The sequence below is a fragment of the Strix aluco genome, chromosome 8 (genome assembly GCF_031877795.1).
Source record: "Strix aluco isolate bStrAlu1 chromosome 8, bStrAlu1.hap1, whole genome shotgun sequence".
Classification (NCBI taxonomy): Eukaryota; Metazoa; Chordata; class Aves; order Strigiformes; family Strigidae; genus Strix; species Strix aluco.
In genome coordinates this window covers 16,981,116-17,006,007 of record NC_133938.1, presented here as the reverse complement: position 1 = coordinate 17,006,007, position 24,892 = coordinate 16,981,116, and the positions used below count along the sequence as shown (strand labels likewise).

At 37.5% G+C, this 24,892-nt stretch overlaps 1 protein-coding gene across 1 annotated transcript in view; it reads left to right on the top strand.

The window, feature by feature from the left end:
• Positions 1-24,892, top strand: part of COL24A1 (collagen type XXIV alpha 1 chain) — a 148,410-nt gene that overhangs the window by 20,797 nt on the left and 102,721 nt on the right. The window contains exons 6-14 of the mRNA XM_074833197.1: positions 2,202-2,255; positions 5,545-5,598; positions 9,063-9,116; positions 9,324-9,377; positions 16,276-16,320; positions 18,582-18,635; positions 19,821-19,865; positions 22,075-22,128; positions 22,823-22,867. Of these exons, the coding sequence (XP_074689298.1) occupies positions 2,202-2,255; positions 5,545-5,598; positions 9,063-9,116; positions 9,324-9,377; positions 16,276-16,320; positions 18,582-18,635; positions 19,821-19,865; positions 22,075-22,128; positions 22,823-22,867 (459 nt within the window). The remainder of the gene's footprint in view (positions 1-2,201; positions 2,256-5,544; positions 5,599-9,062; positions 9,117-9,323; positions 9,378-16,275; positions 16,321-18,581; positions 18,636-19,820; positions 19,866-22,074; positions 22,129-22,822; positions 22,868-24,892) is intronic.

The window sequence follows — 24,892 nt, the reverse complement described above, 5'->3', positions numbered from 1 at the left end:
TGCCTTCATTCAAGAAATCAGCAGCAAAGATCAGGGATCTTAATAGAAATCTTAATGAATATTTATTAGGAAAATGGTGGGAACTGGCTGTTCATGTATTTTTAAGGAAAGCATCTGAAATAGGGATATAGAAGAACTTTGTACCAGAAATCGCAAAAGAATGCACATTAGTTGCAACTGTTTTACTTAATAAAAAATATATGTTTCCTTTTGTAGTCCCAGCATAATTTTCTAAGCAGAGTGCATCTCTTAACTTACAATGTGAGAGGAGATATTAGAAAACATACTACTTCAGCAGGGACAGGGTAGGAGCTCTCTGTGCCGTTTCAGGTAGGTTTTTGGACCTGGACAAGAATGCCAGGTCAAGAGCTTTCCATGTGTCTGCTACATTCTTTTTAGCAAATGCAGAGGCTTTTTGCTTTAGAAAAATATGAGGATGCTAGTGAGCATTTATACAATCAGGGTGAATAGCAAACCTCCTATGCTAAAAGTATGATACGTTACGGTTTGACCTAAAGACCAGGACTGCTACACAGATTTGTCTTCTAAATTACACAGAGAGGGAAGCGCAGGGTATAGGTTTCAGCATGACTTAATGCAGTATATATGGACATACAAATATTCCCAACTATAAATCTGCAGTTACACTACAATTAGACTTATTATTAATTATTGTTATTAATTAGACTAGATTATTATGATTAATTCAAGAGGAAAATCTTTATTTTTTTCTTCCTCAGAACAACAGTGTTTTTCCCAGAATTGACCAAAGTGGTCTGTATTTTGGCCAAATTAATGTAATTGGCTTGACAATGCCTAAAGTCTGTAATCAGCACTATCTTCTCTGCTAGTGACATTATCTTTCCAAGGAAAAAGAAATATCACTTCCACAAAACTTTAGATTTTAAAAAATGCAACTTTTGTCTTAATAAAATGATTCATTGGTTGCTAATAAAAGCCCAAAGGGTGTTTGTCTTTCTTTCCCTTCTCTCTCTCTTTTTTTTTTTTTTTTTCCCCCCTTTTTCGCAAAGTGTGCAAGTTGGCCATTTCAGCCACCATAGTTGGTCTTCTGATTTCCCTGGTATTCCTGCCAGCTTTCAGCAGTGTTGTGTGGTGATGGGCAGGTATGATAGCATATTTGCTTAGTGCCTCAGCTAAGAGGCTGTAGTATATACAGACCACAGGAGTACAAGGAAGCCTGGGTAAAAGAGCAAGTTAAATCCCTTCCTGCTATCATCAACTGACCTCCTTCATGAGGTCTGACTTTCTTGATGCCCATCTTCCCTCGCAGAGGAAGTCCCTGGTTTCTGTTAAAGCTGGAACTGGCTGTGTTGGCATTTGGATGGGAGCTGAATTTACCCTTAAGAATAGCCCATGCCTCCTTAGGACCTAAGTGTGATCGATGAAATCTAATATAAATTAGTGCAGATTTTAGTCTAGAGCTCTGTCGTATTTGAGTACAGTGAGGTAGATCCTGGGGTTTTGAATGTGAACAGCAATCACATACAGAAAAGGAAAGGTTTGTACGGTCAAAACAACTAGAGGTACAGAGGCTGTACATTGTCTAATATTCTTATAGTGACAAATCTAATTTACTTGCAAAAGATACATCTGGTTATATACTAGTATTTTAATTAAAAGTCTGCATTTTCTTTAAAGAGAATGATATTCATTATATATAAGGGCAAATTTGCTACCAGTTATTCTTATCAGAAGCTTTTAATAGCAAACTGAACAATCATTTGTCCACGTTTATTTTCTTCTATTTTATGTCTGTCTTTTCTGTGAGGTGGTATCTCATTTTTTCACAGTTACTCCTGACTTTTCTAAAATGTGTTTGTCATACCAGCATGCTTATTAAAAAGGCTTAATTATTCTCTGTTCTTTGTTTTGAAATACACTGCACTTGCTTGTTTCTAATCCTTGAAGTGATCTTTTCTTCCTTTAATACAAATACACTTCAGTAGAAGTTACTATCTAGATTGTTAGCTCCAATTCCTCTGACATAAGATACTTTCTAAACAGAAATCTGATTTAGAGCAAGATTAAAAACATACGTGCTTGTAGTTTGGGAATTGGTTTTCCAGTTGAGAAGGTCTGCACAAGCATTAAGTCATCAGAAGAACTGCTCTGATTCAGACTTGTGATACTGTCCGTGTATCAGGTTTTAGCCTCAATTGTTTTGATTTCTCTATCACCAGGGTCCTCCAGGTCCTCCAGGTTTACCTGGTCCATCAGGGAAGAGAGGTCCTCGGGTGAGTAAAACGGCTATGTTCTTCTGTAGCTCTAGGCAGGTCACCAGTAATCAAACTGGATTTTGCATCATTTTGTTTTTCTCAACTTTATTGATATGCTTGGTGGTTATGAAAGTGTATGATATTTAACAATTGGCAGATAGGTTAAAGTATTGCAAAGCAAACAGGTTTTTTTCCTGCTGTGAGCCTCCAGCGTAGTTAATTCCGCGTATGGGTGCGAAATTGAGCATTGTTAGATTTGTATCTAGCTTTTGCTGCTTGTAATACTAACTTTTAGCTTTTCCATGCTGCTCCCATCTGCTGTAATCTAAGGTCATGTTCATTCGTTTTTGGAATGAGGGGGAGTGAGCAATGCATGCCAGGGCCACAGAGGAGCAGGCGGTGGATACAAAATTAACCACTGCAAGACAGAGGGGGAGGGGAAAAAAACCACTCCCAAAAATCTGGTTTAGTCTCTTGTGTTACAGCAGCTTGATAAAAGGGTGATAGATACCTGGGTAATTTGCCCAAGAAACAAGCTGCAGTAACAAACATTTATTTTGTGTGACTGGGCACACCCCAACATGAGCAAGGGCAGTAGCCTTGCCCTGTGCCAGGGGCAGAGCACAGGGTTTGCTGCAGTGAGCAGAAACCCACACCCCAGCTGCCGAGAGCAAGGAAGAAGCCTGTGCCACTGCAAGGACTAGTTGACAGGGCAAAAGAGGGTAAATCTGTGTTTGCCAATTGTGTACAAAAAAAATGCTCAAGGAGTCCCTGAGGTCATGGCTGATTTTGGGGGGTTCTAGGGGAAGGGCATCTGGAGGGAACAGGTGAGGATTTGTTGTGTAGATTGTTTCAGGCCATGGTATTTGGGGGATGTAAGTGGTTATGGCTGGAGTGCACTCATCTAGGCAAATCACAAGTTGGAGATAAGGGAGCAGTTTATATAAAGGCTCAGCAGATGTGTGGGAGGAGTTTTGACTCAACCTTCAAGGAACATTTAAACAAGCTGCTGCTCAGTAGTGTGTTGAACATCCTGTGCTTTGTTGACTTGCAAAACTTTATCTGACTGCGTAGGAAAGTGCACTGGTCAAAGGGGCTGAAAACCAAAATGATGCTTTAGAGCAGTTGGAGGCAAGGGAGTGGACGATACACACAGGAAAGTACAAAATTAAAAGCATTCCTTCAAATCCGTATCTTCCTGACTTCTTGGATCTTTCTTTCAAATTATCCTTCTACGTAAGAGCTGACAATTTTTACAACTCAGCTTTTTATGTTGCATAGTGCCTTTGGGGATATGTCTGGCATCAGAGGCAGGATCCTACATACCCGAGTAGATCCTCACAATTGGGAAGTTGTCTTTGGTTTTAGGAGGTTGCCCATATGTTTTTAAAGTTGTTTGTTTGTGGCTTTTTTTTCTGCAGGTCTTTTTTCACAGGTATAGAGTACTGAAGAGACAGTGGTCTACCATATGAGTTTTCTGTTTTAATTATTAAGACGTGCTTTCCGATGTGAAGAGACAGTTTATGGTAGGGTACCTGGAAAAGTATGGAAATGGCCTTTATGAATATTTACTAGTAATTCTGAGTTTAAAATACATATTTATATAGGCCAAGAAAGTCTATAAAACTGTTTTTTAAATGTTAGTGCTCTGTAGTTGTACAACATTGATAAATCCAAGCAAATACAGCTAGTGAAGACACATGGTATGACAGAGGAGCTTTTTGAGCCAAAAAGCACGTAAAACCTTGTTGATGCAAAGTTCGTGTCCACATCTACCAGGCTGCCCTGTGACTTCTGTCTTCCTTCACCTGAGCTGCTATTTGTGATCCTGAAATTTGACTCAAGGTGTCGAAGGGAAGCAGCAGAACAGAGAGTCGCATTGCCAGGGCCTTCTTCAGGGTCTCTTGGGTGTGTGTCCAGACCTGATCCTGACTGAGATTCACATGGGTTCGACACTTTGGGCATGGTATCAGTGCCTGATTAATGGTTAGAGATTTGCATTAAAAACTGATTTTGATCTCTGTAATTCTTTGGTAGAGAAGTCCATACCTGACAGTTAAGGTTTTCTAAGTGTCTTGGCTTGTTCAGAGTTTCTCAATAGTGAAACTTCAGCAATTTCAGGATTAGTCAGTGATGAGATGAAATTCCCCTGATGGCTCTCATTTCACGAGGATACTTTTGCACCTCTGTGTTGCAGTACTATGTCTCAAGGTAATAACATTGCAAGCAGCAAAAGCTAGGAGCCACTTCAGCACTGCAGCTGTGTTGGCACTTTCTATTTGTTTCCTTTCTCCTAAATCCCTGAGAGCACCTCCAAAATTGCCAGTGTGCAAATTAATCTCTCAAACAACACATGGGATTAGCATTTCTGTGGAGTTATGTCAACATTGTCATTAGTGAGAGAGAGCACTGAACAGAGAGCTTTCGGTGTTTCTGCAAGGTATAATTAGTAAATTCAGTCTCATATGAGGGAAAGACAAACACTGAGTTTATCTGTTGTTAGGCCACTGAATATATGAGAAAGCTGAAAACGATTCTTATTATTTTTGGTATTCGGATTAATTGTTTGGGTTGAATTTTAGCCTTAATGAATTCAACAAAAGTTTTGTTGCAGATTTACCAGGGATAGGTTTTCACCAGTTTGGTCCTTCAGTGTTTGAAGATGAATAGCTGCTGACAGCCGTTGTAACAAATATTTTCCCTAATGTGCAGTTTGTCAAGGAGTGAGGATTGCTGAGTGTATTGCAGGAACAGACACTTACCATGGAAGGCATAGATAGTCCTGATAGCCTGTTCTGTTCCTGGAATGGTTTAAATCCAACTCTCTAACAAGCCCATTTTCTACACTGGCTGTAAGAGAATCAGGTTGATGAAGGGTTTTTGTTCGTGATTTGCTTAGGGAAGGTGGAATACATTGCTTTGAGTCATTGAGAACTGATCCACTTCCTTCTCTTTGCAGTGTGAAGCTGGGTACCTCAGAGTGTGATTTTTCTGATTTTTATCCCATGCTTCCAAGTTTTGTAGGTGGAGAGCAACGTTGCAGTGACTGTGTGCCAAATACCTGTTAAGAATTACTTGGGAAAACAATAGAACCTGTGATTTTGAAAAGAAAGGGAAGTACTCCACTTTTAATTTTTTAGGAAGATGTGCATGTTTTATTTCTCAGGAATCTTTTGAAAATCCCAACCAGTGCTTCTAAAAGCAACGATGACGCAGTAAAATGATTCTCTGCAAACTGTTCACACTTGTTCAGTGGAGTACTGAATAAACCCACTCCTTTTTGGTTTTGTTTGTTTGTTTTTTATAGGGTATTCCAGGACCACATGGTAATCCAGGTTTGCCAGGATTGCCAGGTCCAAAGGTGAGTTAATTTATCCATGTTGCCATGTAGATGCATGAACTTTTAAATGACATTTTGGAAGCTCCAGAACTGTTTCCTGTAGTAGAAGTAATTGGCCTTCTTTGGTTTACAGATGGAAGCTGTTACTATAAACATATTTTAATTAAATGTGATCAATCGAATTTAACTTAAAATCAGAACAAAATAGCAGTTTATCCAGAGGAAGAAAAACCACTGTGTGTGCAGAATGATGACTTGGAAACTGTTACCCATGCAAGTACTTACCAAAAGAGTTCCTGTAAATCAGCTTGGCCTCTTTGATAAACTGAAATTTAAGTGAGAATAGACATTTAAGTGCTGTAACCTTTTGGCTTGCTTTTTTTAAAAAAAAAAAAAAAAAAAAGAAAAATAGACTGTCATTCTCTATAAATTATTATTTTTTGTCAATGCCTTACTTCTGATATTTAAGTATTCTAATATTTCAGACATTATCACTTGATTAATATGCTAGAATAATTTTCTTAAGATATACGAATGTGATATTTAAAACCAAAGACAAAATACTAGACTGGAAGCTCAAAGAAACCCCTTCAAACTTGTGTAACATAGGCCCTTTAAATAGATTTGACAGATTTGTGCAGTTGCAGAATACCTTCAACTCATATTTAGCTTGAACAATTTGATAGATAGGTTAGGAAAAAACCAGCAACAACCATGACTTGTTTTAGGTTTCCTAATGGCAGGAATCTGACCTGTCATGACAGGTGTTAAAAACTGCTTGAGGACATAAAAAGAAATTTAATAAAGCTCTCAGTGTCAAACACTGTAAAACCAAATGACTATTTTGTGTGTGTGCTTATTACCTAGTTCTATAGAAACAGTTAAACTTATAGATTAATAATTAATATTTACTGTATTTATGCTGTCTGTATAGAATACATCGCTAGGAAAATAATTGTAACCAATTTGGATTTGTTTTAGGATGTATTTTCCCCCCTCCACTAGATCATAATTATGATCAGTTCTGTAGCTGTCTCCATGATTTTAAGAATAGAAGGAATTGTATGAGTGTGCATGTATCTATATATATTTTTTAAAAAATATGTATATATGTATCTATTACTAGGTGCTTAGTGATCTCTTTCATTTCTGTTAGACTATAAATTATCCTTTCAATATGATTACCTTCTGAAACACTTTTTAAATAAAAATTAGCCAGGTGCTCACCAAGTTTTGACTATGAAGATCCACTTAACCCACACTGACTATGTAAGCTGAAACAAAACACACTGTTTGATCTTAAAACACTGCAGATGAGTTGTAATAATTTTCTGGCAGTAAATCAATGCAGAATTTTATTCTGCCTTTGAGATGCACATGTTTCTCCCTCCTGTGCCGAAGCATCCTTTATGCACTTGCTTTTGAAGCATGGAACAACATTAGCTAATATCCTTATAGTATAATATCTAGCCCTGAGCATGTGCTAGCAGTTCCAACCAATAGCTGATGTCCTTGGCATTTAACTCCTGATAAACAGTTGGTGGGTGTTTTTAAAGTAATTTAAAAGTATTCACAAGGTTTGGCTGTATTCCTGGATCTCTAAAAAAATGGGTTAGTTATGAAAATCTAATTTGTGGATTCTGGCACTGTTCTAATTACACTGTAATGTAGTGCTTTATTTTATCCTCACATCTTGACCTGTGGTGACATGTTAATCCACAACTGAAGGCCATGCATAACAATGGCTGTTTGTTTTTTAGATTAAAAATGAGGAAATAATTGTGCTTATAAGGGAAAGGAAAGGTGATGGGTAAGTTATCAGGAGGCCTGTGTTTTAACTAGCTGAGAGCTGATTACAATTCTGTTACAACTCAGTTTAATATGCCTGTGTTGGAACATGGAAGCAGAAGACAGACTGGAGTTGTTCAAGGAATATAACTATTTACCTTTCAAAATGTAAATTACCGGGAAAATACTCGGATAACTCCTGCCATGCTGAAGAACAGTGTTCTCTGTGACCTGACACATCAATATAGCACAACAGATTCATTTTGCCATATTTCAAGTCTTTATTCAGCAAGTTTCTCAAGTGGACTCACACATACGAATCTTATCAGCAGAGGGAAGGGTAACCCCTGATCTGCAGTACCGTATGCAAGAGGAGGATCAGGCCCTGTGGCATTCCAGGTGAAAGCCCGGTATGTTACAGATCTAAAATGACTAACCATCAGGAAACCTCACACTGCTTGTCTTGTAGGTCCCTCTGAGCATCCAGTGTTGCTCCTGAGAGTAAGATTGTACTGGCAATGTCTATAAACAGACACTTTTCCCCAATCTTAGCTCTCTTTCAATGAAGGGCACATATCATCTTTAACCTAGTGCTGCTGTGGGATAAATGTTACTATTAAAGTTATTCCCCTGGCTACATAAAATGTGTTTTTCAGTGAGAAGAGGAGATCTTGATGCTTGTGATTGACACCCAGAGTTACTCTACAGCTTTGAAGTCAAGAGCACTGTTGTAGCCTGTGCTATTTATATAAACGCATCAGTGAAATGTTACAGTATCTTTTGCCTGCAGCTTTTAGTATGAATTAGACAAAGGGGTTCCCCATTTCCTCCTCAGTTACTATATTTTTAGTTATTAGTGCATGAATGTGGGTTCAGCCTATGGCTCGGGAACTCCCCAGGTGACTGCATGAAGCATTTCACCCAACGCTGTCTCAGGAGGTGCCATTTGCTGGTGACTCCTGTTTTAAGGGCAGTGAATTTGACTCTGAGGGGTGCAGTCTTGTGGTGGCAGAGCCCCCTGCCAGGCCCAGCTGGTCCTGACCAGCCCGGGCTCTGCAGTGCCTGGTGCTTCGTGTGGCGGCGGGCTCCAGCAGCGGGGCTTTGAGACAGGAAGCATTGGTGTGGCAACGTCCTTCCCTTCTCTGCAGCCTAGTCTTGGATGTGGACAGTAATTCCTGGCCAAGAATGATGAGCTGTCTCATCTGCTAGGAAGTAATTTGTCATTGGACAGAGGTCTTTGCATGTTTACAGCTCTGTCCTTCCCATCTGCAATGTCTGTGCTGTGTGGGGCAGGTACTGAGTGTGAGGAAGCCTGAACAAGATTATAATCAATGCAGTAATACAGCTTGATAATCTTGCACTGGTGTCCTGAAGTGGTGGAGAATGGGGAGAGCATTTGAACTGAGGTGTCTGCTGTAATCCTGCTTGAATTTACCAATAAAATCTGCTTATCAAAAATTTTTGTGACATTATGAAATTTGGAAAATGTAAATCTCATTTCGATATAAACTCACACTATTATATTTTGCTGTAGTTCTTTACTGAAAAAGTTATGAGAAAAATATTTGTAATAACAAGTGCATTTTATATGAACCTTCTCCCTCCTCTTCTGTAACAGTTGAAAATATTTATTTCACATATATTATTACAAACTCTCTTCCCTGATGATATTAATGAGCTTAATTTCTCTGTGACAGGGCCCTAAAGGAGACCCAGGATTCTCTCCAGGACAGGCAAAATGTGGAGAAAAGGTAGTATTTCCTTAATTGCAGCAAAGTGTTTTGTCTGTCCCATTCTTTTGTTGAAGTCTTGTTTAATATTTAGACAAGTTATAACAGCACAATGCTTTGTATTTACTGTCATGCTGGTGTATTTTGACAATTATGTGAGAATGACCAGTGCAGACACAGGTCATGTCCCAGTGAAACATAGTGATTCTGGATGTTTTTGTTGTACAGGGTGATCCAGGCCCCATAGGCTTTCCAGGCCCACCTGGGATCAAAGGCCAGAAGGTAGGATTCTGCTTCCATTTTCATGTAACCCTCCCTGGCTCAAATCAATGGCTGGCTGGTGGTCAAGAGGTGATAGAAGGGCTCTAGGCCTGCTGCTGGTACTGTGACTGTCTACAGTGTCAGGCTCCAGGGCCAACAGTGCAAAATCTTCCCTTGCCACTAAATTAAGTGAGATTATCCCAACAGAATGTAAATCACAGCTGCTTAGGTTGGTGTTCTTCAAGAGGCATGGCATGCCCCTGCTTGAACAGAATAGGTACTAGGGAAGATAGGCTTGCCTGCGAGATACAGCAATTTTTAAATCAATCATATCCAGTTTTCTGTAATAGTTTTTTAATTTCTTCTTCTATATTCTGTATTTTGTAGTATAGAAGAAGCTCCATGGGATCACATGCTCAGTATTTCTGCACTGAATCATTTGCTTTTTTCCAAACATGTACCAGAATTGCTAAAATATAACCGAGGTGGAATAAGTTCCAATTTTGGATGCCACATAACGTGGTATTTTTTAATATGAGAAACGTCAGGTGCCACACACTGCATTTAAGAAATATATCCAAATTATGGCAGTCTTATGTATACAGGAAAGCATAAGGCAGACAGGTAGTTTTGGGAAGGGAACATGAAGGATGTCAATAGAGGAAATGAGACAACCATAAGAAAATGAGCACAGAAGACTGAGAGAGTGAATATAGTTTATGTGGAAGGAAAGGTCACCTATCCTAAGTCCAGTAGTCTGCTCTGATTGGTCAGATGGTGACAAACTGGTGAGGTGGCAAACATCAGCAAGAAAGCTTTGGGGAAAATACTATTAAACGCTGTCTTTGCAGAAGATAGTTCAATGTTGCAAGTATAATAGAAAAACATGGACAATAGATATCACAGCAGAATTTTGAATTAGTATGTAATGCTAAAGGCAGCTGTACAGTGTCCATCAGAAGGATGGAATTAATTGTTAGAAAGGTAGGCCCTGGTATTTTTGGCCTTAATTTCTGACATATAGAAAAGGAATATTAATTAAAGGCTTGCCTGCTATTGAAATTAAAGAAAAATGGCATTGCAACAGAATTTATATTCAGTGCCATGTTTTAAGATTGCTTCATTCAACATTGTCTTGATCTTAAAGTTTATGACAACTTTTTTTTTTTTTAAGTCATTCATTTCTAGAATTGACCAAAACGTAGTAAAAATGTGACCAGGAAAGGAATTGAGTTATCAGTGAATTAGCACCAGGAGGAGTGTGGACATTTATTTTGCCAAACATGTGGCCCACAGTTCTATGGACTGAGAAAATGTGGAGCTGTGAGAAGAATTTGCATCCCCTCTGTTGAGAGTTAACCTACAAGCCTGAACACTGATAGCTTTTGTCACCACGGATCTTGGGCCACCTTGAGATTCCCCAAGTATTGTGCTTTCTTATTTCATCAGGTTTATAATTTTGCTCCAAAAACAAAGCAGTTTTTGTTTTAAAGCTTTTTAGATGGGAAGCAGCTGTCACTTGTTATGGATTATGAGACTGATGACATTTGGGAGCAAGGAAATTAAAATCTTATGGCCATCATTCTCTCTTCCTGCCACAGGAATTCACTCCTTATCGGAAGGTTAGAGACTCTGTGTAGAATCGTGCTCACTTGATCACTGGAAATTTTACTCTCCATTTCCATGTTGTACACATCAGACACTAATTAGAACCATATTTAGAATAACTTCTGCCTGACCCAGATTGTAAGAATACCAGCTTTTGAACAATATTACACCTGTAAACAGTTAAAAATATTTAATGCTTAATTTTTTAAATGACAACCTCACAATTTATTGTCTTTTAAATAATTTATCTTTAATTATTGCTTTTCAATGTACATAAATAGATAAACATGCTGTTAGCTCATTTTGATCTCAGAAATTGTTTTCAAAGGAATGCAAACATAAGTAGTTGTGAAGTAAACCAGCTACAAGAAAAAAATGCAGAAAAATCAAGTATTTCCATTTTTGTTTTGTACCTCAGTACTGTTGGGGCATTGCTATAATATTGAATAAATAACATATTTCCGATACTCTTTCTCATCCAGGTAAAAAGGAAGATAAAAAAAATCGTACATATGAGTTAATGGTGTCCAAATTCTGTTTGATTTTAGCAGTCAGCTTGTGTTAACTTAGTAGTTTCTAAACAGTGAGGTATTTGATAGTGAATAAAAATGCCAATGTTCTTTAAGATACTTTTAATAGTGTAATACAAATCTGTGTTGATTTCATGGCAGTTACTTTCTGTCATACTGACTTTTGTCAGTGTTTTCCTGAAAGACCTAGAAATCTGAGGTTTTTTCTTTATGGAATTCTTCATCCATTTCCCATTAACTGGAGTGAGTGATGGCTTTGGGGAGCTGAAGTGGAGGGTGCGCTGCAATGCCTGCTGCCCTCCACTGGGCCTGATCTCCCCACTCCAGGGTGGTTGTGGATGTGGAGGAAACTGAATTTAACAAGTTTTCTAATCAGAATTTGCCTGGTTCTGAACTTCCTGTGCAACATCAGTTGATGCTTATACAAAAACATGTGTTGTGGAAGTTTGAGGAAAGTGTGCATATTATTGTCACTTTTTTTGATAAGAATGATTTTTGAGAAGCTATGTTGCATGTGTTTTTGGTTCTGTTTTTCTGAATATCTGAGATAATGTTAGGAGAGTTTCTTGGAAAGTTTCTTTTTACCCCCCAATAGAAGTTTTGAAGCCCTCAATGCAATAGAACAGCACTAGTAAACTACTGTTTTGGATTAGAACTGTAAAATTATGTGTTTCTTTTTATAAAGCTGAGAATCTACAGGTTTTTTAGTGAGATAGTAAAACAAACGTATGTTAATAATCAGGACTCAAGGAACATATTATTGTGATTGACTGTATTTTTCATTACATATCATGTGGCGGAATGTGCATCCTTGTGGTTGCATATAAAATACAGCATATTTCTCATGCCTGTAACACACGCTATAAAAAGTCAAGTTTTGCTTGGGGTAGGGCTCCAAATTTGTTCTAGTGTAAGGACAGAAAATTGCATGTTTATGAAGTGTTTAGAGGCCTGTTTCTTTCAGGCATCTTTAGAAGCAGAGAAGCAATGGCAGGAGCTGAGGGTTAGTTTGGGGAGAATGCTGTTTCCAGAGCAGTTGCACGCTCTCATATCTGGAGCTGTTTTGACAGGATCAGCAGTCAAAACTTTCCTTATATCAGTCTAGAGACCTCACAGAGTGGAAGACCCTTCCTTCCCCCTCTCCCCAGAAAGGATCTACTTGGCTGGACAGACAAGCAAGTACTTGCCTCTGCTAGCCAGAGTACTGAGAGGTATATTATCAGCCAAAGGACAGTACTCCTGAGCATTGACTTGTCTGGGATCATGCCAATACATTAGAATGACTGCAGTGCCTGCGTGGTGCAGGTACTTGAGAATGACCCTGGGAAAGATTTCTAAAAATATTGGCTACAATTTTGGGGCTGGCTTTATTCTCTGTCTGATATGTATGTAACAGTAAACGATGGGAATCTGGATCTTTAAAATCCTGGTAAAATTCACATACTAAAGTATAATATGGTAAGACATGTTGAAGGAAAGAGCTTGGCTGCAGCCTGAAGGGCTCTGTATTTCCTTTTGTCTTTACTTTTGCATTCTGTAAACCGTAAGGCAGGTAAATAAATTTCAAAGCAGTACCTGTGGTGATGTCAACATTATGCTACCAAGTATCTCCCACTGCTTCTAGAGAGTGCAATTTTCCTTGAGCAGGAGAAAACGTCAACTTTGAGAGAAATTCTCTACTGAATTAGATGAAGAAAAGGTCCAGCTTCTAAATGTATGCTATTTTCTTTAAGTGATATTTACATTTCTTAGGATATTTGGGCTAAGAGATGCTAGGTGAAATCTTAGTTGTGTTAATAAACATTAGCAAACAAGATAGAATGGAGCTATGAAGAAAAACCCAAACCAAAAAACTATTTGCAGCTGAAGTTTTTCAAAACTGGATACCGTATGGTGACAATGTGGAGCTGATAATTAAGCATTGCAAAGGCTCATGTGACAGCGCATGGAAATCTGTTTATATGCTAGACTTACCACGTGCCTGGAAATTTTTTTTTTACAGTACTTTTCAAAGACTAATATCCCTCTGTAGCTGATGGTTGTAGCATTAGGTATAACACTACACTTACAGATTTTTAGAGGTTACAAAAACTTCTTGGCTCTCTAGCAGAGTTGACGGTGTTATGCCAGATGCATTTTAATAACAAATGAATAGAAATGCTAATAAAACACAATGGCACCAGTAAAATGGAAACACTTGGCTTGAACACTCCTTGCTGTTACGATTTAACATCTACATTTTGCTATATACAGACTTCACTCAGTCTGGGTCCCACTGTGCTAGGCATATGGTAAAAGCCAGACGCTTAAACTTGCTATGAAGTGTCTTCTGAGTTGGATTAGCTGGTGGTAAAGATTTTTCTCTTACACAGACCAAAGTATTCTTGCAACTTGCTGTGTTTTTGTAATGTGCTTGAAGTCTGTGTTGCTGTAATTGGAAGCTTCAAACCTTTCTCTTCCACACTGAGCTTTTAAATCAGAGCATTAATCTTCATTAGAAATTGGGAGGTATTTCATTTTGCAAAACAGTGCATGTGAACTTGTGTTCTTTTGTATTTTCGTCTTAGCTCAGAGAAAACTGGGTCTTATTTATATGGGTACACCCAAGAATACGAACCCAAACTAAAAACTAAGAATTTTAAGAGGATTAGCTAAGTCACAGCAAGGGAAAACCCCTGTGTGAAAACTCTCTCTTTGGAATGATACTCATTTTAGCATAGTTTAGCTTCATTCCAAACCAGCATTAAGTGAGTTAGAATGAATTAAGGCTGTGTTAACTGTGAATAAGAATATGGGCATACTACTCTAAAATATGAGTTCAGAGAAGTTTTCCTCTGACGGAAGTAAGGTGCTGCCGTGTAGAAATGTGCATGCCAATATATAGTCCTTCATCTCACAGTTCCTCGTGTGCCTTCTTTTGAGACTGTGCACGCAGATGTTAATCAGCTAAACTGACCCACTTCAAAATTAAATCATGATAAACTTCTCTTTGATGTTTCTGTGTATAGCAGCATTTGTTTTCCTTTTCTCCTTGTGCAGAAATAATAGACTACTGAGAGATCTATTCTAGCAACACCTACTTTAGCTGATCATTTAAGCATAGAGAGAGGATAAAATTCTGAAATGGATAAATATAGAATGGGCTGGAAGTGTAAAAAACTATATGGCTTTCTGAGGCACATTTTGAAAGCTAAAGATGAATTACTGGCATATGCTGGGATCTTTAGTTCTGCTTTAGTAATTCAATAAAAAATTTTGGGTTTAGGCATGCATTAATATAGTAAATTGGGATATTTAATGTTAACTGGTTTGTCCAAGATGAGCTTCTAGCTACGTGTGTTACAGATTTTTTTTTTTTCCCCAACAGTAATGCAGACCTGCTTCCTTAGGTACAAGATAACTTATATAAAATATTTAGACTTAAACTACAGAAGGGATTGAGGCCAGAATACATTATAATTTTGCAAACTGTCAGTGCCCTGTGTGTGATTAGCAAAATGAAAGGATACACCTGCTGTGTTGGGTTTTGAGAAAATGAGGCCTTTGGGTTTCTTAATGAGTACATCTCTTTTGGATCAAGATTCCTCAACCAACCCTATAATAGCAAAATTGCAAATTTTGAAGCCTTACAGATGTCATCCTCTTCTATTAGCCAAAAATTATCACCAAGCAAAATCATTCCATCTTTTAATTTTGTATATGATAATAAAATTAATTTCATGCAGAAAGACTCGTGGTCACACAGAAGCAGCTCATCCAAAACTTTGGGATACCTGATCTGCTGAAATCAGTTGGAGAATTCCTTCGTATTACAGTGGGTCTCAAGTCTCTACTGACTAATGAGTATCATAATGCTGCAAGGCAGCCAGATGTTTGACATCAGTCAAGATACTCCTGCTACTCAGTCAATGTCTTTGAGGCCAGTTTTATGATAGATTGCTATCCAGAATAAGGGTTGTTTTGGTCTTTCTCTTTCAAGCTGCAGCTTTTGGAACTTGCATATTCCCAGTATCTCTTGCAAGGGATGTGGAGACCAGACGCTTGGCTTCTGCATCAATCATGCAACTGTTACAGCCTCCCTTTTAGGCCAACTTGTCCGGGTATATTTAGTACAGTGTAAAGACATCCAGGAAGAAGGTTTTCCTTTCAAGTGTGCTAATGCAGATGGCAGGTTCCAGCTCTATTTTTAATTCTTTTTTTCATTAAGAGCTAAAATATGCATGATATGGTCAATGCATAGGGAGTAACTTTTGACAGCTTCATGATTCCAGCACCACAGGGAAGATTTCTGGGATGAGAAACAGGCTATTCTCCCTACTGATATAATTTCCGTGATATAAGCTCTGGAATTTGTTCTATGTTAATTTTAAAAAGAGATACCATGTGTCCTGGAAAGTCTGTCTTTCTTGAGACTGTCCTAGAATAATCTGAGATGATCCTCTACTTAGACCCCTCAGAAAGGGCATTGTGACAAGGATTTGGAATGGGGAAATGCACTGTACTGAATCCAGTTCTTCAGTTTCAGCAATAACTGGTGATAGCACTGGAACCATCTTTAAGAGTGCTGATATCTTGAAACTGTCTAAACTTCCATGCATATTTCTTACTCCTTTTCTCTCACTCAGCTTTCATATGAGCTCCTAAATGTAAACCACACTAATGCTGCAGGCAAACAAGTTTGGACATTTTTTTTTCTTGATAAAGAGAGATTGGAGTAGGAAAAAGAGGTCCATTTTATGTGTTTAACTGTATGTATTCCATATCTATTTCTCTACCTCCAGGGTCTTAAGGGTTATCTGGGACTGCAAGGCCCACGGGGTGAGCAGGTAAGTGATGAAAGCACAGTACGCTATACTCTACAGATGAACAATTGAGGATAGAAGAATACATAATCCAATATAAGTGTTCAATATAAGCAATCAGTGTAAACTACTGACTGCTTAAAGAAATACTTGCTAGTTCTTGACCAAGAATTCAGATTATTTAGAGATCAGTGTGGTAAAAAGTGGTCTAAATAAAATGGAAAAAACCAGCTTGTTTTTCTTCAACTACCAACTGGCTTGGTGGAGGTTGGTGTAAAATTCTTGATAGAGGCACAGTTTGGATTCTCTCAAAACTTCTACTGATTTAATGCATTTTAAATCTCCTAGCATGTAGAAAATGAAATTGTTATTTAGCGCTTTTTCTCACTTCCATGTCAGTTCAAGAAGCAATCTGAATGTAAATTTCAAAGACATCCAGTTGATGATGTGTCTTGTTAGCATTAATGAGGCTTCCAGTGGCAGAGTAGGTGAAAGCATGAGTTTCCTTTTGGATGACCCTGAAAGGGAAAAGGTGATAATAACAGATGATGAACACCTGAAGGGAGATGAAAACTCATGAACATCATCCATGATTTTAATGAGTTTTATATACAAATCTTAACTGAGTGGTGATTTTTATTATAGGCCCACAGGCATTTTTCTGTGATGACTATAATTTAGCAGTGAGATAAAGAGATAGCCAGTTGGAAAAAAAAAAAAAAAATATTCTTAACATCAGGAGAAAAGTGTCTCAATCTTTGAAGAAGTTGCTGGTGAAAAGTAATCAGTTAGTTACCATGGAGGTGAAAAAGTGAAGCTTGCATTGAAAAGTAATTCTGCTCATTATTCATGCAATCAAGCAAAAAAGTTCCTTTGAAGGCAATTCATGTTCAAGAACATGAAAAGTGGTGATGTGCAACTGTGTGCTATCTCAGTGTTCTCATACTGCTGCAAATGTTTTCCTTCATTATTATCACTTAAAAAATACTCTGATGTAAGTTTTAAGAGAATACTTTGGATGAAAGAGTTTTATTTTGCATGTAGTTCTTACTGCTGGTGTTTTCAGGCCTGGCTGGTAAAGGCGATGAGTTAGACCAGTTGCTTGTCATCTGTTGCACCTACTTGTGGTTGTAGTTTTTAAAATCTTGTATAGCAAGGACAGACATTCCTCTGAATTTGTAAATTGTGGAACTCCTTGAACAGCTGGTAACAAAGGAAAAGTTTTTAAAGATAAGGTGTAAATGTGATGATTCTACTGCTTTAGTTTTTTCATATATGCATATTTTGAGGTACAGCTGAGCCAAAATAGGGGACCATGGATCCTAGTTCCATGACACAACATCTGTCAGAAGATGAATCACTACCAGTTGAAAGCAGGTGGCAGGATCATCTCAATGGCAGCTCATTTAAACAAAAAAATACTGCAACCTCTTTTTGCGTCTGCACTTCCGAGTTCTGCTTCCTAAGACCGCTGTTTCACCATAAATCAGCTGAGGAAAGCTCAGAAGGGAAGTCCTGATCCATTGCTATGGTAACACTGACATATAACAGTGGGTGGAAGGGTCAGGCTGGGAGAGTGTTCAGTTTATGGACTTGGCTTGTTTAAAATAAAATTAACTGAACAGAGGTAGGTGGAGCTTCCTGTGTCTCAGTGATGGGCCCATGGCATTTGGCACCATTTCAGAAAAGCGGGTTTTCCTGAAAATAAACAGTCAGATGCACAGATGTTAAGTAATAAAGCAACAAAAATTGCTTTTGGATTTGCTCAGAAGATGGCAAGAAGTTCTATACATTCATGACTAATTCAGTGCTATATTGACCTGATTCTGGAAGAAACAAAAAAATTTGGCTTTGTAAGGACACAAGGCATCTTTAATGAAACATTTAACACATTTTTTCAAACACAGCTAAGAGCAGTGCAGGTACTTCATTATAAGGACCTGTCTCCTATAGTCCTCCTCAATTACTTATTTATAAATACCATCTATGCTTTTATTATGGAAATAAGGGGCGGACTATTGTACTCCACAAAATCTTAGACTACTCTTTTTGTAATGCTTTTTAAAGGTTATGTAACTGATATTGGTGGAGTTACGTATGATGAGTAAATTTTAGGGTGTTGACGCTTGCTCAAAAAGCAATTTTTCCATGAGCTTAAGCTGTGTCGTATGACTAGATGTTAAAGAGAAATGATAAAACAAACTCCAAAACATGATATTAAAGCTGTTTGTTGTTTCTTTCATTTTTTTTTTTTTTCCTTTTTCCCCACCTCTTTTTCCACTTAGGGAATTCCAGGAATGGCTGGCAACACTGGGGCAGTTGGTTACCCTGGCAGGCAGGTGCAGTAACTATACTAATGTCTTTGCAGTTCTGGGGGTTTTCTTGTTTATTCTTTTCGAAAGTATCATATCTAATTCTTTTGGAACTACTAATAGTATAAATGTATTTGTTTACATCCTGTGATTTATCCTTGAAACAAACCTCTTTCACAGGTAGTGCCCTTTAGGTAGTGTTGAGTCTCATGGCTTTTAAACCTGGATGGGTTAGATGCAGTAATGCTGTACCTTTCTGGAATACATAAATGACATTAAGAAAGTACTGAATGTCTAAACACTTTATATTCCTTCATAAACCTGTTATGGTTTTATGTGTTTTATCTTCTTCATATTTCAAGTCCAGAAGCAATAGGAAACTGCCTGATGTAGTATATTTCCTCCTGATTACCACCAATGTATTTACTTCACTGCTGAAACTATTTCTTCAGCCCTTTAGGGAAACAGAACATTACATGAATTTATTTTTTTTCCATTTGAGAAGGAGAACCAATAAAGCCAGAAAACAACTTTCTATAAACACAAACACTTATATATTTTTTTAAATTTACATACAAGCTAACAGATACCTCAGTCCAGTAATACAAATAGGAAATAAAATAGAAATATTCATTATTTTCCCCATATAAAGGTAGATGAGCCAAATTCAACAATTGACTTTGTGGCTTTGTGTCTGCTTAAAGGGTGAATTTGACCAATACTTCAGTGTTTTATTGGGTTAGGTTTATAATGGCTATATATTTTAAAATTCCATTACAATATTTTATATACTAAGAGATGATAACATGTTTGTGTTCAATCACATAAAATGTTTAGATCATTTGGACTACATATGCTATTCTGACATTAGATTGAAAATAATTGGAAATTTGTCCAAATACAAAAGCTTATGAAGAATCCTGTGAAATCATGTCCCTATAACGCCAGATCACTGGGTCTGGAAAAATTTTCCTCCCAGTAGAAATAATTTTAATGTAAAGGAAGTTTGTCATTGTCTAAGTTTCAGCTATGAATTAATGGGAGACCTTTCTGAACATGGTCCTAGGGGACTGCTTGATGACACCTTCTTCAATCCTAATCATTTTAAGAATGTATTGCCAGTTTACAGTTAAAAAATGCTGTTACAATTCTTTTAAATAGAGCATATCTGGTTGTTTAAAATTAAGTACAACTCATATCTTCTTGTAATAGGGCTTAGCTGGACCAGAAGGTAACCCAGGTCCTAAAGGTATAAGAGTAAGTAAGCATTTTAAGAATTTTGGCATGTGTGTATATTGTTACCCATATAGTACATAAGAAAGGGGATGAGGAATTTAATTCAGCTTTGCCAGTTGTATGCCAGCTGAACCACTCTATCTTCAGAGAATCTACAAATGAGAAAACATAGTGTTTCTTTCAAAATACATGTAAGGATTTAATTTTTTTTTCCCCATGGTGAGCAGCGTAGAGCAGTCTTCCATAGTTGCCCTTCCTCTCACTTGGAATGCATGCAGACAAGAGAAGGAAAGCAATACTGAATGTGGGGGTGTGAAAGCTGGGAGTGAAGAGGAGCGGGCGTTTCCTGCCTGAAGCATTATTTCCCTAATGGAAGCTGTCAAGAAGGGACACATATCTGACATTTGCAATCTGTAACAGCCACAGAAGTTGATGAAGGGAAACCATCCTGTCACATAAAAACCGTAAAAGTGATCTTGAGATTTTAGAATGGTTCAGTTGTAGTCATGTATATCCACCCCAGGGACTGAAGGTTCTTAAAGCTCTGCTGATTCAAGGTTTGCTTTTGATTATTCTTGGAGGTAAAATGGGTTGGCTTTTTCCTGGGTTTTTCTTCTTGATTGTTTCTGTTTTGTTTTGTTTTTTAATAGGCATATGAGCATGCCTACACATGCTTGTGTGTGTATAAGTATTTTTTCAGACTGACTCTCACCATCAGGCATTAGACATGGGTTTCCAGAAACTTGCATGTTGCTGATTGCACCTAGGGTTTGAAAGAGCCTTTTGCTAACTGTTTTCAGGCCCTCAGCTCATGTTGTACAGGTTGCTAAGCAGTGTATTTTGTTCTCATGTACCTATTAAAATAATTTTATTGTGTTGCTAGATTTACTTTTGTCCTGTTTTTTTAATGTAGTTAGTAAAAGCCTTTATCTGCAGCAGCTTCTTAAACGTATGTCTGTTTTTTTTGGGGGGGGGGGGGGCGGGTTTAATGTCAATTTTCATTACAGTGATGAGAAAAATTAGTTTGTCAGGAGCAAGTGCCAACAGATATTGCACCCTCGGGGATTCTATCTTTTACATTTCTTCAGTTAATTTTTGCTCAGATTCCCAATGCATTTTGTGTTGTTTTCCCCTCAACCAACAAGACGTTAAGTGATCCCAGTCACTTCTTGAAAACTTACTACTTCGTTGTTTACACAAAGCTAAAAATGGCCAATGTATGAGTAATTTTAGGGAAAACCACCTGTCAGGTCTTAAGTCTAAGTCCTGCATATGAATTCTACAAGCAACTTCCAATAAAAACGATGACGCAGCCCTGTTGAGACATACTATTGTGCCATGAAGGTGTATAGCAACATGGTTTGAAGTATCTTTAGACCTTTAAGTTTAGGACATTCCTGCAATAAAACTGTACTCTCCTTCTCAGCTGTTTTAAGAAACTGTAGAAAAAAGAAGTGCCTTTGTTTTCCTTACTGTCATTAGGGCTGGATGACAAGATGGGCACTATCTTTCATAATTTTTTAAAAAAACAGTTACCCAAAAACCCCAAATCATTACAATCGGAGGACTTGAGAGAGAGATGAAAGCAAGGGATTCTTTTTTAGTAACTAATAATTCTTTTGTTCCAATCTCAGTTAGATTCTGCACTACCAGATTCAATCTCCACTACTCTTTTTGTAAATTGTACTGTCATTTCTGCTGAGTCAACAGCATGTTTCTGTGTCCATATAACTGATATGAGAGGATCTATTTCTGACTTTCTGAGGGGAAGGTGGGAGAGAAATGCATTGTGACTGAACTTTAAGGAAAACTTTCTGCTTATGACCAGCTAAATTTTCTAGGGCTTTTGCATATAGCAGTGATCACACAGTGTTATTAAAGATGAGAACATCTTTTCTGATGTATTTCATGAATAAGGTTAAGTTCAGTAGCTTTTTCATATTTTATTTATTCTAATAAATAATGTCTATGATGCGACTTTGTCTTATTGGAATACTTTATTAGTACTTCTTTATTAATTGATTCTGTACCCTTATAATAGGAAATTGTTTTTGCTGTTGGTTGGAGAGTAAATCCTAGTCGCATTTAAATTGATTGAGCTTCGCTGGTAATTTTAAATGAGCCTGAATTTAATCCGTGAGCCTTGAACCCCACAGCTGTCCAGTACTGAGGGACAAGCAGTGTTGGTGGGAAGCAGCCTTGTAATCAAGAATTGTTCTTATGTGTTTAGGGTTTCATTGGACCTCCAGGTGTGGCAGGACAACAAGGACCTGAAGGAGAAAGGGTAGGTTTAATGGAACACTAAGGAAATATTGATGTTTGTTTGGTAATACAATTTATGTTAGAATGGGCGAAAAATGTGCAAGGTATAACCTTGTCTAAAAGTCTTTGTCTAAAAGTCTTTGTCTAAAAGCAAAACTGATGTGGAGGAAATTAAATAAATAGGTCATATCCAATTAGTTTAATCAATGAAATGCACTGATGCAAAAGTTAAATGGGGGCAGCTGTAAATTATTATTTAAATTTAATCTAGAGCTGCAAGGATTAGAGCTTATTTTTTTTTTCTTACCACCAAGGTCCATAATGAGTATTTTTCATTGAAGCAATTTCAATAATATTTGTCAATTGTCAGATGATGTTTGCAGTAAAACCAGTCATGGAAATCTTAATCTCTGTCACTGTACTTGAGCTTTTTCTTGTTTCTCTTGAGCACAAAAGATGCCTGGCCATGTACTTTGATGGAATCAGGTTATGGCCCTCCGTAGTTGTTCTGATGTGGCCACGTTAAAGACGAGCACAGTTTGTGTTTCTGCCCCCCCGGTTGTAGGTCATTGTGTCTATGATTCTTTGCTCAAATATTTTTTTTTTATGGTGGTGCTTCTCATGCTGTCTTTTCCAGTCAAATGCAGTCTTAATTAATTGAATCTAAGCTACTGAAGAAAAGATAACCTACTTATGATGGGTTATTTCTTTCTCAGGGCATCCCAGGCTTCCGTGGAAAAAGGGGTCCTAAAGGGAGACAGGTAAATCTTCTAACACTTGTTACAATTTCTGCTGCCCATGTAAATGCACATGTAATTCAGTCTGTAACTTTAATCAGCTGAAAAATGTTAGTTTTCTTTTTTCCATAGATAATTTTCTATTGTTTCCAGTTAGTACTTTGTAGTAGTAAAATTGTGTGCGTGTTATAACTACTACATATTCTGGAGAGAGGAATACTTAATGTGATGAGCCTTGTGGCTCATTACTGATATCATCAGCTACCTGAGGGTTAAAAGATGACAGAAACACATAAATATATTCTGTAAAACTAGTGTTAGCACAAGGTACAGATACAATGCAAGTTTCATAAGTCTGATCTTGGTATTGGTTTAAATGCAAATGAGCTGCTTCTAATGTCTGATATTTCTGGACTATGGTAAATTAAAGCCATCCTCTACTTAACATATCTTTCTGCAGCTGAGAATAAACACAAGTCTGCCAACTATACATTATCAAGGTTTAGATTTTTCCTGTGGCATATCTTCAATGCCAAGTGTTTTGTTTTCTGCTGCAACCTTATTATTTTAGGTCTTTGAAGTTATCCAGGAGTTTCCAATTTTAACTTGCTTGTGGTTTGAGATTGGAAACTGCAGTAGCATTCTACAGTCGTGCACTTAGTTGTGTTCAGCAGTTCAGATGCCTTTCCTCCAGCGTGTTGAACAAGCTTGTTCAGCAGTAGTAGTGTGATTACCATCGTCTGGCCCTTGATGTATGCTATGAAAGTTGTGGAGGATTCTGTTTGTTTTATTTTCTGTGTGGATCTAACACCAGCCAAAAAGGGCACTAGCCTTCAACAGAGTTCCTTTTGATGTAAATTAAGGCAAGCAAAGAAAAGTGTCATTAAGTTGATAGCAGCTTCGGAAAGAGAAGTCTATCAAATTGTTAAGGTAAAATCAAAGTAAGAATCTGTTTTTTAATTATTCAGCTAGCAGGACAGGGTGCTCCTGTGCTTGTTGACCACATTGTAGTTTGCTTACAATTTGAATCAAAGGCTACTTTGTGCATGAGTGTTTGGCAAGAAGGGGTCTGTGCTCAGTATCTCGCAGTAGTTATGAGTGTGTTGGGCTGCTGAGTCACATGAAACATTTAAGAAGAACCTGAACTGAAAGCAAAGGCTTGTGCTCAGTGTGTAAAAGGAAAATATTTCCTAGAAAAAGCATTGCATGCTTGTAATATGAAATTTGACTAGTTCTGCAGTATTTTTAATGCATTGTCTGTCCTGTTAGTATGATGCATAGTTCTTTTATGTACAGTTTGACCACATTTGGGGGAATGTTTTTACATAGTTTTCTTCTATATGGTATTAGTTACGACAAGTGGTCAGTGTGGCAGGACAGACCTTGTAAATTATACCAAGAATTTATTAATCAAAGTCCATTGTAACTGTAAAACAGTTCAGGTTCTATTTTATATTAAAATTATGAGTAGTTGTCCTTTGTATGCTTTATAGTAATGTTAAAGTATAACATTGATGTAATAAAACACATTGCACAGTAGTATCATTATATTACTTACAATTTTAGATTTTTTTGACTGTTCTTCTATGTTGCATTTTCCTTTCATTTTTTTACTTACTAAAATAGTCTTGTCAGCATCAGTTAGAAGACACATGCTGTTGAGAATGGGATTATGATGACTGTGGGTAATCTGTCCCTTTCGTAACTCATGCTATGCGGGTTCCTGCTGTGTATAAACCGTCATCTGTGACCTGCATCTATGATCTGGTAAAACTGTCCCACTGCATCCTCCATTTCACTTTTGATGCCTCATTTATGTGTTTTTAAAAACACTTGATATTTATGTGTGTTATGGCAATTCTGCCTCTACCAATGGTAGGCAGTAAACCCAAACTATTATGCTATTAAGGAAAGGGTAGTAAATTAATCTTTGTCACATCCTATCAGCTGGCAGCATTTAACAATATAGGCACTGTCAAATACTCATTTTGCATATGTGAAATTTTACAGTACATTTTCAGAGTTGTGCAACAATTTGGCCAGTGGTAT